The sequence below is a fragment of the Syngnathus leptorhynchus genome, chromosome 5, assembly GCF_054491065.1.
Source record: "Syngnathus leptorhynchus isolate UIUO chromosome 5, UIUO_Slep, whole genome shotgun sequence".
In the NCBI taxonomy this organism is placed as follows: domain Eukaryota; kingdom Metazoa; phylum Chordata; class Actinopteri; order Syngnathiformes; family Syngnathidae; genus Syngnathus; species Syngnathus leptorhynchus.
The window spans coordinates 9,237,976-9,250,132 of NC_141199.1; the positions used below are offsets into that span (position 1 = coordinate 9,237,976).

Here is a 12,157-nt window from a genome sequence, read left to right on the forward strand (position 1 = left end):
GAAAAATGTCAGAAAAGTGAAACAAATACTGTGCTGTCTAAAAAAACATTCAATGCTCAATGGTAGAATTCAATATTGATTGATCAGAACATCCATTGCAGCTTGTGTTTTGCTTTTTGGGATATTGATGAAAGTCTTTATCTTTAAAATAAGAAAAAAAATCTTGACTGAAAATTTGATGAGTGTCTTTATACTTAACATAAGAAAAAATAATAATCTACGCTGCTCCTAGCACACCCACATTAAAAATTTTAATGAATTCGTTTTATAAAACCTATCATAAATAATTGTGAAAATGTAAAATTTCCGGTTTGTTACAGTAAAGTTTATTTCAAAATATGAACAAATTAGTTAGACAAGCTTCCAAACTGAGCTAACAGATTCCACCGTCAGCCGTATTATTTCGTCTACGTTCGTCCCAATTTTAATGAGCTCCGGGTGGGATCGTTGTTTGCGGAAGTCGTCGTGGCGTGTTGTAATAATGATGTGGATTATGAAAACAAATATAGTTAAAAAACCCAAAGTTGGGATGTTGTGTAGTATAAAAATGAAAACACATACCTTCATTGGAATTGGGTATCTAAATTGATCAACAGAAGTTTCTTTGTTGAAGCCACACATAAGTCGAATTATTATTACCTCAGTGGCTTTAATGAGAAACAGTAACGGCAATCAAACATAGAATCTTCGAAATCCCACTGCATTCATCTGAAAGTGTACAGTACATGGTGTCGCTCGCTATAGGCTGGTTTGTCCACAACTGTGTGCATGTTGCCATGGTGATATGAAAAGAGGGCTTGAGGTGTCATGTGATGATGCGCATGAGCTGCTATTATTAGAAAGAGCTGGTGCACATGTGGCTCAAATGTGACGATAGCACTCAGACGAAACTCGAGTGTTGCAATAACACCAGCCATTTGTCTGCAGATGTACAAAGTAGTCAGACAGACAGACAGACAGACAGACAGACACATATGCTCCTACCTCCAGGTCATCCAGGGAGCGGGCCAGGCTGAGACGTCTGGAACGTCCGAAGGAGCGTCTGCCTGAGGAACGCTGGGGGAGAGGAGGGAAACCCATTGTCAGACCTCGGAAGCGACCACCCTGAGGAGAGAAAAGACACAGGTTTTACACCCAGGTGGGGACAATATTGAATGTCTGGGAAGCACGAAGGAGTCTTTGAGGTTACCATCTATCCGTTGTGGAGAAGAGATTTTGAAAAAGCTCTCACGGATCGGAATGGAGCAGGGCGACCAAAAGTCCTAAAAAGTCCGAGGGTGTTGTGAACAGACAAACTTGGCCTCATCAAACAATGAATGTAAAAAACTTTTTGTGCTCTTTTCTCCATCTTAGACTTGCAGTTGTTAAGTTCTATTGAAGCCGTGAACCCTACATGCTTTAATTTAATATTATAATTTAATAGCTTTTTGGCAACTTGAGTAAGCAGTAATTTTCATTGGTGCAAAAGTAATGGCCAAGGGGTCCCCTTTGTAAAAGCACCAACCAGTTAGGCACATACGCTGAAAGTGTTGTGGACACAAGAATATTCAGCCTTTGGATAAAAGAACATACACACACACACACACAGCCAACATCACGCACACTTTACAACCCATCTGGAAATGTGTGCCGCGGGGTCTGCCTCTGCACATCTCTATCACCCTTTAAAAAAAATCCCTATTGCCACGCTTTGTCCATCCACCTCCTAGAATTGTGTTAAACAACCTGATCCAAAACGCTTTTGGCTAAATAACCAGCATAGACCAACATGGTTTTGTTGTATTTTTGTGCTGCTTTTAATGGCGTCTCCAACACGAAGAAAACATCAGAAGCAGCAAAGCAAAACACTCAAAATACTGTACTGACACCTCACCCTTTCATCACGAAGTGACTTGCTTTACCAACGGACCCAAAGCCAAGCAGCAACATCAACATAATGTTGTTGCTCTGCTGGTAACTGGTAACCAACTGGAGTCTAGGTAACAACAGCGTGCTGGCTTTGGCTTAGTTGGTAGTGCAACAGAAGTCTTCCTCTCTTTTTCTGCCTAGAAGACACAATAAGTGCTCTCCTGCTTGAACATCTTGGTTGGACCAGGTTAAGCAGTAGAAAATGGTCAGATAACATTATTCAAGCCTACCCACGCTTATTTAGATGTGCAGCATACAAAAGGGTCATTATTGTCTCAACTGAGAGTAGATTCTTGTAAATGTCAATTCACTTGTTGCAAAGTGGTCAAATGTCCTCTATTGTTCCCAATTGCTATGACATTGGCTGGTGTGGAGGCAAGTCTATTTACGCAAGCAAGTCCCCCTTTTTTCCTCCCACTGAAATGTTAAATTCCACATTAGACGCAGGCATGTGCTTGTGCCTGTGTTATTGCATGCACAGTCTGTTGGATTCTAGTCAAATGGTAAAACCACACATTCACAAATACTAAAAGTCAGTCAGATAGTCAGTGGCGTGTGTTTGAACTGCATTATGTTGTACATTTCTATTAATTCTATTCTTGATCTATTTAATAGAAACATAACATCCATACAAACACACTGGAGATGGATTTACTATCGACGTAGCAAACCATTAACTGGAGCGAGAAGCAAAAACCAAGCAGCTGTTCCATTTAGTCATAAACTGCTGCCTAATATGTCCATGAGATTAGTCAACGGGTCATCAAGATTTACTGTTCAAAGCCATCAAACAATGATGTAACCCATAAACCAAACAGAAGTCTTTCGTTGCCTTCACATTTGCACTAAAAACTCTTAATATTGTATGTTTGTTCTTTTGTGCTGGGGAAACTAAACAACTGAACAGTCCTCGTAAATACTATGACACAGGCCGATTCATCCACAGTGCAGGAGAGGACATATAAAGATAGATTCTTGATTGATTAATACCCTTTGAGAAATGAATCAATGAACACCAAGATGTGACTACCTAATCAGTGACAAAATCAAATACCGTGCCACTAAGTACAATAGACACTTTGGATCCATATTTCTGTTTGATCATCTCGGTTGACGTGACTAAGTGTCTCGGGATGTGCTTTGATTCGAGCCTTTTTACAAAAAAAGCATTTAAAAATGTCTGTCTTGCTCAAACACACACACAAACACACAAATAAAATAGGAAGGCGGAAGAGAAAATAAGTCAAAACAGGGATTCAGTCAGTAGTTCAGTCATGACTATAAACTACCCACCTAACAGTGTAAATAAATATCATCATCATTATTATTGTGGCTGGTTAGCATATCGACCTCAGACAGTTCAGAGGTCGTGTGTTCAAATGGGAGCTCTGGCCTTCATGTGAGGGGGTTTGCATGTTCTCCCTGTGCCTATGTGGCTTTCTTCCAGTGAATCTGGTTTCCTCCAACATTCCACAAACAGGGATACTGATTTATTTGTGGCCTGTGCTTGGCTGCTAACACGTTCAGGGTGTACTATGCCTCTTGCTTAAAGTCGGCTAGGTTTGGCTGCAGCCCACCCCTGACCCTTGTGAGGATACAGCGAGACTGAAACCGTTATCATCATATTCATCATTGCAAACTTTGTGACATATTAAAATAAGGAAGCAGTGCCACCATGTGGTATTGCATAGTAAATTGCAGTCAGTTGTATTGTGGGATTAAAAAAAAAAATCAACACATTAAAAAAAAGACCACACAAACAATACATTAGTAGTGCAGAGTGTAACTTTTTTTTTCTTAATCTGGGTAGCAAAACCCTCAAAAACTGTGACTCCACTCTCCTCATGAAGGACACTGAACTAAAAAAAGAGTTCACCTCCACCTTCCTGTAAGCTCTCATGAACGCCCCCAGCGGCCTTGAAACACTTCCTCTGATTGTGGTCTGTGGTCCCTGGGACTAGGAAGAAGCAACATTATGATTCGATATGTAGGAAGTATCCATCCACAGCTATGGCTTAATAATGATTATGAGAAAAACTGCGTTTGCCACAAATGTTAATGATGTCATTACACAAGATGTCCTCACTTGCCACCACATCATAACAGCTGCGTGACAACTCAAGTGTTTCAGATGACCAAAGAAAAGAAAAGAAGAAAATCATAAGTACTAGGTCTTAATGTTATTCTTGTTCAGTGTTTTGTTCCTGATATTTAAAGTTTAAAAGCGGTTCAGATAATGAATGGATGCCTGTTTCAATGGGACTCCATTTTTTTTCAGGGAAATGTTGTGTAACAAAGACAAATTTAGTTTTTACTTTGATTTATCTGGATTCATATTTTTATAAAAATGTATGTTACCTATTGATTATCAACATTCATTTTTATGTTCATTTTGAGTTAAAAAGAAGACAAAGTATCAGAAATCAATGTTCAAATTAAGGAAACAAAATGATTTTCATAAAATCATTAGTTGTGTTATATTCTACTTTTGGAGAACCCTTATGAGTGATGGGTGGTCATGGTATGAAAAAATAAAATCGGATCTATTAAGTGCCAGCGTGCAGTGTCATGAAATTTTGAGCTCTTGCTCGCCTGCAGTTGGACTGAATTGCATTTCTGTTTCCAGTGGCTAAGTGAAGTAATCCAGTCTTCTTAGTCATCATTAATAACAGTTGAGAATAGTTTTTAGGAACATGAACAAGATTGGTGACCTGGTCCTTTCTCTCATCTCACTGGTACTTTGCATTCTCCTCAACATGTCCACTTTCTTGAGCACTGACACATTCTCCGTGCATTCAAGACTTGTCGGTGTGCCCATGTATTCAACAAAAAAGTACTAACATTGTATTCTAATGTTATGAAACCTGGGACAACAGTTGGGACTCATTGTAGACTTTTTATGTGACACTGGTCTGAAACCCACTCCGGTTGGACGCATTAGCACGTGAAACAGGTGGTTTTCAAGTCAAGCCATAAGTCTGGCTGGTGCATAATGTATGATCTGATACTGGAGCAGCGGAATAAATAACTTATCAATCTAGTTGACGTGTAGAGAGCCAAGTTGTGTGCTCGCCTTACTCACTACGGAACAGGGATGTTTTGGTGAGGGTCCGACCAGGTCAGGAAACTTTCACACGGTTGAAAAGTTTCGCATGTCAGTGAGAGAAGCATTTCAGTCAAAAAGCACTGGAGCTAAATAGAAGGCTTTGAGACGGAAGGAGTGATGGGGAGCATTGGCATGAGCGCAGACAGATTTATCACCTCAATAAAATGCACTTGGACGGACTCTAGTTGAGTAAATTTCCACAGCGCTACTATGTGATGGAGGAGGCTACCTGCTCTCAACACTTCTCATTGCATAGTTAGTTTTAACGTAACGTCTTTAAAATCCATCGACAGTGACACATCCCGTTGTGGAAAGACACAGAATTGCTCCCAATTGAAAGACAAATGGCAAAGTAAGCAGCGACCAAATGCATTCATCATGATTAGTTGTTACCTTTTTCTCTGCGTCTTTGGCAGCCCCGCGTTTCTTTTCGGGTTCGCTCCTCTCTCTGTCGCCAGCACCAAAAAGTTTCTTGGCCCATTCATCTTTCAGCCTCTGGGTGTGGGTCTGGGCATGTAAAGCAGGCGCAGGTTGGCTTCCTCCAGGTGGCGGCTGGTGGTCCCCCGGGACCAGCGGGGCCCGGTACCGGTCGGCCGGGATCTTATTCATGGGTGGAGGCAGGGTGCTGCAATTAGCCGATGACCAGCCGTCAGTGGATTCGGCGTACGACTCTTGATCGCTGCTCAAGCCTTGGAGGTGGTGGTGCTGCTGGTGCCAATCTCGCAGCACATGGACTGGCAGCCAGCGCTGAGGCTCCACCCCTCCTGCGGTGGCTCTTTTGTCCCCGCCTCCGACGGCACCTCCCCACTTTCCCTGTGAGTAGTGATGCGGATGAGCCCCTCGAGCGTGTCTAGCGTCGGTGTGCGCCAGCGGGAGGGGATGAGGCAGGTCGGCCAGGTATGCTTCATGGCGGTAGTGGCTATTCCTTATAGCGGGCGGGGGAGGAAGTGGGTGAGAAGAGGCAGCGGCTCCGAGGGTGGGGCTCCAAGCCTGCTGGGAGGAAGGTGGGCTGTCCCAGTGACGCGGCCCGGAGACGTGATTGTGGTTAAGTGGTCCTCCCAGGTCAACTAAGAGCACTCTGTTACTCTTCTCCTCAGGTAAAAAGTTCCCAATCCCGCTATCACTATTACTGCTGGTGCTGTGGTTCTGCTGGGCATCGTTATCTGGATCGTGAAAGGCTCTGGCCCGGATGCCTTCAATGTGGTCCCTCATGTCCCGGTAGAGTACAGCTACAAAGTGGAGGAGAGACTGAGAAGTGGGTGGGAATTCCAGGCAGCCTCCCGTGTCTGGGTCAGGGGTACATTCAAAGCCAAACCTCTGGGCCACTCCCACATGTACCTGAGGAAAAATAAAGAAACACGTGAAATACGGTTGAAGATATTCTGCGTTTTCCCCACAACTGTTGAGTGTATTATCCATCTACTAGGGTATAGGTGTCAAACTTGGGGCCCGGGGGCCAAATCTGGCCCACTATGTCATTTTATATGGCCCCGAGATCAAATCATGTCAACTCCCATGATCCTTGCTAAAATACATACAATCATTTTGTAATAAATAATAAAGTTGAGATTTTGTAAAAATGTTGTGTTACCATGTACCAGTAATTTGAACAATAACTGAAGAAAATATTAGTTCTGATTTCAAAACTAGTAATTGATTCATTTGTGTGTGTATATGTGTCTATGTGTTAATACGAGACGATTAAACATTTATTTGGTGTCAGTCATAACGGAATTTATGACATTTCAAAACAGAATTTCAATTCCAATTGATCAAATTCCATTTGGATAAGATTGGTAAATAGCGCAGAGCTATTCTGAATACACTTTTTCTGTTCACACCTGGTGGTGACACAGCTCAGGATCCACAATGAACACGTGGCAAGATGTCCTCAAACCTCCGTCTTCGTATCGTCCTCTACTCAGGTGACAGTCTTCATCTGCTGCCTGCATGGTGACCAGTCCAAAGAACCGGCGGTCATCAGGACAACAGGCACTGAATGCTAGTTTTTCTGCAGGATATGTGGCAAGGATCTGGCCTTTGTCGCTGCACAGGCGCACGCTGTCATGCATGACCTAGTAGAAAGAGTAGAATGTGCATTAGAAATCTGACAATACCAGGGAGTGATACTTGAAGGCAAAACAAAAATCAGATGTTGATCAGGTCCTCCTTCCCAGTTAGTCACAATTACAAGCATCTGAGATGAACTTTTGGGTACACAAGTGTGAGAACTACGCAAGCTAACCTTCATGAGGACCAGGGAATGGATCTTTTGCTCTGCTCTGAGGCGCCTCATGCATCCTCTGATAGCTTGTAGGCTGTCACTCTCCAGGCTGGTGCCTGTGGAAGCCAGCTCAATAGACCCCAGGTAGCCCACAATCATGCCCACATTGACAATGTCTTGATTTGGATCTAGGACCAAGTCCCGCCCATCACCGACATCTATGTATTGCTCCTCGTGGTGGTGGAGGTGGAGATGTCGAAAACCAGAGTCCAGGAAAACCGAGTCGTCATTTAGAACTTGGGCCATCTCCTCCTCAGAGAGCAGGACAGGGTTGCTGTGAGAGCGGGTGGAGTTTCGACATGCAGGAAACTCGGGATCAGACATGGGACGTGGTTTGGATGATGAGGTATGTACGGGTCTGTCCTTGTCAGAACTGCTGGACGAGTGGCTGGAATTCTCAAAGATCATGTTGAAAATTCCTCCCGACTGCAACTCCGCCACCACGCGCTCGGCACGGTTGATGCCGAGCTGCTTTGAATCCATTTTGGGTCTCGACCAGCCCCCGCGAGCTCCGCCAGCGGTCCTGCTGTTGTTATTGTTGACACTGTTGTCGTAGAGGCCGTCCAACTCGTCGTCGCTGGAGCAGGAGTCCAGGTAAGATGCGGCCATAGAGTTGCTGCTATGGTGACGACTGCCAGCGCCACGTTGCTGGTGTCGCTTGTGACGCTCCACTTCACCAATGACCAGCTTTAAAATGCCGGCGCAGCGTCCGATCAGTTTGACCACATCTTCGTGGGATGCCCTGGAGACGTTGATGTCGTTCACTGAGAGGATGTGGTCTCCTGAACGCAAACCCACATAATCTGCGGGGCTGCCTTTCAGGATGCAGCCGAGGACACACGGGCTTTGTCCAGAGAGAGTGAAACCGTAACCCGTCCTTCCTCTGGCCACCTCAACAGCTCGGATTCGCCTCTGTTGCGCAGAGGGGGGTGGAGGAGAATGGGGCCGGTTGGCCTCATTGCCACCGTGAGGACGTCTTCTTGATGACGTGTCCACTTGGTTGAACATCGTGCCAGAGGATTTTCTCTCATCTATTTGTTCAGAACATTTCAGTGGCTGCCAAGTTGGAGCGTCTTCTAGTCAGAAAGCTCTGCCATCGAGTGGCAAATACAACAAAGGGGTGAAAAGTTGGACTCAGCTCTGGCACAGCCTTCCTAAAGTTGAGCCACCCATCCTGATATTTACCTGCAGAAAAGACCAAACAATAATTAGGATGGTAGAGACTCTTAACTAAAAAAACTTGCTAAAAATTCATAAGGAATTTGCTGCAGTACAGAACAAAAAGAGAACTTCTAAAGTCCGACAGAGTTGTTGATGCTTATTTTGAGGAAGAATATGAAAACAAATTTATTTTGATGTCACATGAGCACCATAATCTTGATATTTAAGAATGACCGTGCAAAAACGTAATAACAAATTTAAATGAAATAGTCAGGAATTCAAAAAGAACTAACTCGCTTGGTTAATTATGAGTAAATTAAACATAAAAACTACATTTAAAAATGAAAATTGTGTACATTATTTCATATATTTTACATAGACATTTTGACATTTAGCAGAAATGACCTGGCCAGTGAGTCCATTTCAAAAAACAAACGTGACATCTGAGCCCAATAGTTGACCCATCCTTGATCTCAAGGCGCAATTACGTTTTGCTTTGTGTGTATTTTTGTGTTTCTTTTTCTTTGTTGTTGTTGTGATGCTACCCACACAGGGGAATGAAAGCGGGAATGGAACTTTTTGTGATTTATATGCAAATGCTGGCTGGCTGTTCAGCACAATATGACCATAACAACAACAAAAAGAATAATGGAATGTACACCACAAAGTCAGCTGCATTTTGTCAATTTGAAGCAACCAACTTTGGATCCACAAGCAGCCGTTAGATTAGTTAGTCCATATTCTATTCAAACTGCAGTCAACTGCACAATCTGTATTTTATCTTGGTGACAGATTGTTTGAAATTCAATTTCTGATTCAGAATAATTTAATAATAAAAAACACAGAGAAAGGGTCGATTTTACTTCCTTGAGTACTAATTTATTTTTTCTAATGACTCCCAACATTGAATAAACAGATATCTGTACTTTACAATCATCATTCATTACTTTCTATAGTAAATGGACTGCTTAATCTTGTTTCATCCTCTTCAGAAACATGGTTAAAAAGATCTACAGTGGTAGTAGTGGGTGAATTATTCTGAACAGCCTATGATGAAAAAGAATACATAGCTGCAACACCTGGAGGGAATGACGTCACACTTTGGTCCAATGGGAAGCATCAGAGGTGTTTGCACCTTTGCAGGTGCATCCATACAGGTTAGTAAATGCTATTGAATTCATTTCACCTTAAATACTGAATTAGTTACGTTTATTTTTTTTATTTTCAACAAGGCGTCCCTTCAAGCCCTTCCTCGTAATTGCATTAGTTTAGGCGTTGTCAAGTTATCACGCTAAAAACCCTGGTTGAAAAAAAACAGGGTTGTTTGTGCATATTAACAATCATGTAGTTTATTTCAATGGCCTTGTGCTGAAAATGATACTTTTTATTATCTATTTCGCATAGTTTTAAAGTTTTTCTGAAGTGGCTTGCGCTCCAAAAGTGCAACCACCCGTGCTTAAATTTTAAGCCCCGCCCTTCCTATCCACAACTTTCTAGAATGGCTGTAACGTTGACAACGGCGGTGTAAACATAGATGGATTTGACCGCCATTGGTTTACACTCATGTCAATCTAGCATAGTTATGTGGAGAAGATGACAAGTTCGAGTGAGAAGTCACAAATAAAACTATCATCGTTGTGTCAAACTTTTGCTGCAAGGGTGTGAAAACAGAAGCTTCTTATTTATATATATTTATTTACACTGATAACAGCGTGTATGTAACAATACAACTTGGGACAGGAAGGCTGAGCGAGCGGGCAGAAAAAGTCACATTTCTTAGGCTAAATCAGCTAAGTCTAAGGTAGATTACATTTTTTTTAAATGACGCAAAAGCGACAAAAGGCGTGCGCAAAGAGTTGGGCGGCCAAGGACGAATGCCTTACTTGTTGAATGATGGCTCCCAGGTAGCATCCATAGTTGAGTAGCTAGGGACAGTTGGGTCAACTCATGGTCGATGGGTAAACAAAAGAAAAGGCAACACCATCTGGCCAAGTAGCCTTACGAGGAGGAGGACTGGAGGAGGAAAAGGGGGGGCTCGGCAGTTTAGAGTGGGCTGCTGTGAGGAGGGACTGGATGTGGAAGGAAACATCCAACTGATCCAATAACATTTAGTTGCTTCACTTCCTTTGGCCCGACTATCTCGACATATATGGTGGATAAAAAAAAAAATGTCAACACACAGCAGTCTAAATATGCCACGTTTTTTGGGGGGAGGAAAAAAATAAAACATTTTCAAGCTGTATTGATCTGTTCAATGCAATCAAAACACTCAAGAAGGGGAATAAAACTGAATTAAAGTGTAATGTAGTATGCTAAACCTTCTCAAAATTAACCATGTTAGTCAACAGCACACAATTGACACAATATAAAGTGTCTTTGGTTAACCCCAACTATACTTTAGGCATTTTCAAACTTTTTGGGAAAGGGGGAGGTGAGTTCAAGCAGAGGCATGACTATTTGGTGTGAACACCAATTTGGAATTGGTGAGAATTCCCTCCACTTTGACTGTCTGAAGAAAAACAGTTCCTAAACTTGTTCCTGCCACCCAGTATGTTGTTCTTCTGGTTCGCACTATAAGAACTAATATGACGTATCTACTATCATGATCTTGGCTCAAGTGCCAAATAAAGCATATGGAAGGTGCCCAGTAATCCATTCCACTTAATGACTTTTAATCAGTATGAGATTAATTAATAGAGGCGGGAAACTGGAGTCACTCTTGCCATTGATGGCATCGAGTATACCTGGACACTATATTAATAATGTTCTTTGATTTGCACGTTTATGTTGTTTAGAATTGCTTATTCTGGAAATGAAAAAGCATTGAAAACTAACATGAATGCACTAAACCGAGTCAGTTCAACAGACCCCCCCCCCCTTTAACTAGTGCCCCCGAATCACAGTTTTCTGGGTAATCGCATTACCCCCTGCAGGGATCCCCAGCCACTCAGGCTTTTGCTTCTCTTCCATCAAATCAGAAGCAATCACATAAAAACATTTAAATCCTGTTTGGGAATAATTTCCTTTGACATTTTAAGTACTACATGTTGGCCTGAATCAGAATAAGGTGAGCTTGTAAGTGAAGAAAAGGGGGTTGACGTAATCTGCTTTAAGGGAGGGATTGGACCGAAAACTTGATTTCCAATAACGGCAGCAGGACTCATTCATTTATTGTGATAATATATCAGTTCACATGGTCACACTTAAAAGTTTCAACATAATTTGACCATACAGTCTGCTTACTATAGAGGTTTATTACTTTTATGTTGTAGGTTTTTTTCCCCGACATCAAGAACAGGAGCTGGTAAATTTATATTCTGCAAGAATAAAAACCATTTCTTTGAACCAACTTTTGACAAACTATTACCTCAACACAAAAAGGGGGAAACTACCTGCTGCACTGTGACATGATGGATAATTCTTTGATTTGTCAACGCTGCGGTTTGTCACCATGGTTACGTGGCTGCCTTTGGATTGTGTTGCGTCCAATGCCACGCAACAGTGGTGGCAACCGTCGGCATAGAAACAGACTAAGGGCAATAATGCAAGAAGGTTGCTGTTAAGCATGCTTTCAAGCAATCCGTGTACAGGACAGAATCCTTATCTAAGGCAAGTGTATGTACACAGTATGAAAGCCCAGCAGTGTGCCAGGCATCTTTTCATTGGACATTGAACTTTGTGCATTCTGTGGTCACATC

General features: G+C 42.4%; 1 protein-coding gene across 2 annotated transcripts in view; it reads right to left on the reverse strand.

The window, feature by feature from the left end:
• Positions 1-10,543, reverse strand: part of rgs12b (regulator of G protein signaling 12b) — a 35,511-nt gene extending 24,968 nt beyond the window's left edge. The window contains exons 1-5 of one of the 2 annotated variants that reach the window (XM_085911868.1): positions 10,343-10,540; positions 7,260-8,483; positions 6,856-7,089; positions 5,408-6,352; positions 985-1,104 (exon numbers count right to left, since the gene is read on the reverse strand). In XM_085911868.1, coding sequence (XP_085767994.1) covers positions 985-1,104; positions 5,408-6,352; positions 6,856-7,089; positions 7,260-8,306 — 2,346 coding nt within the window. In that variant the 5' untranslated portion in view covers positions 8,307-8,483; positions 10,343-10,540. Of the gene's footprint in view, positions 1-984; positions 1,105-5,407; positions 6,353-6,855; positions 7,090-7,259; positions 8,484-10,342 lie in introns of both variants that reach the window. The other variant, XM_085911870.1, reaches the window with a different exon arrangement.
• Positions 10,544-12,157: the final 1,614 nt, after the last annotated feature.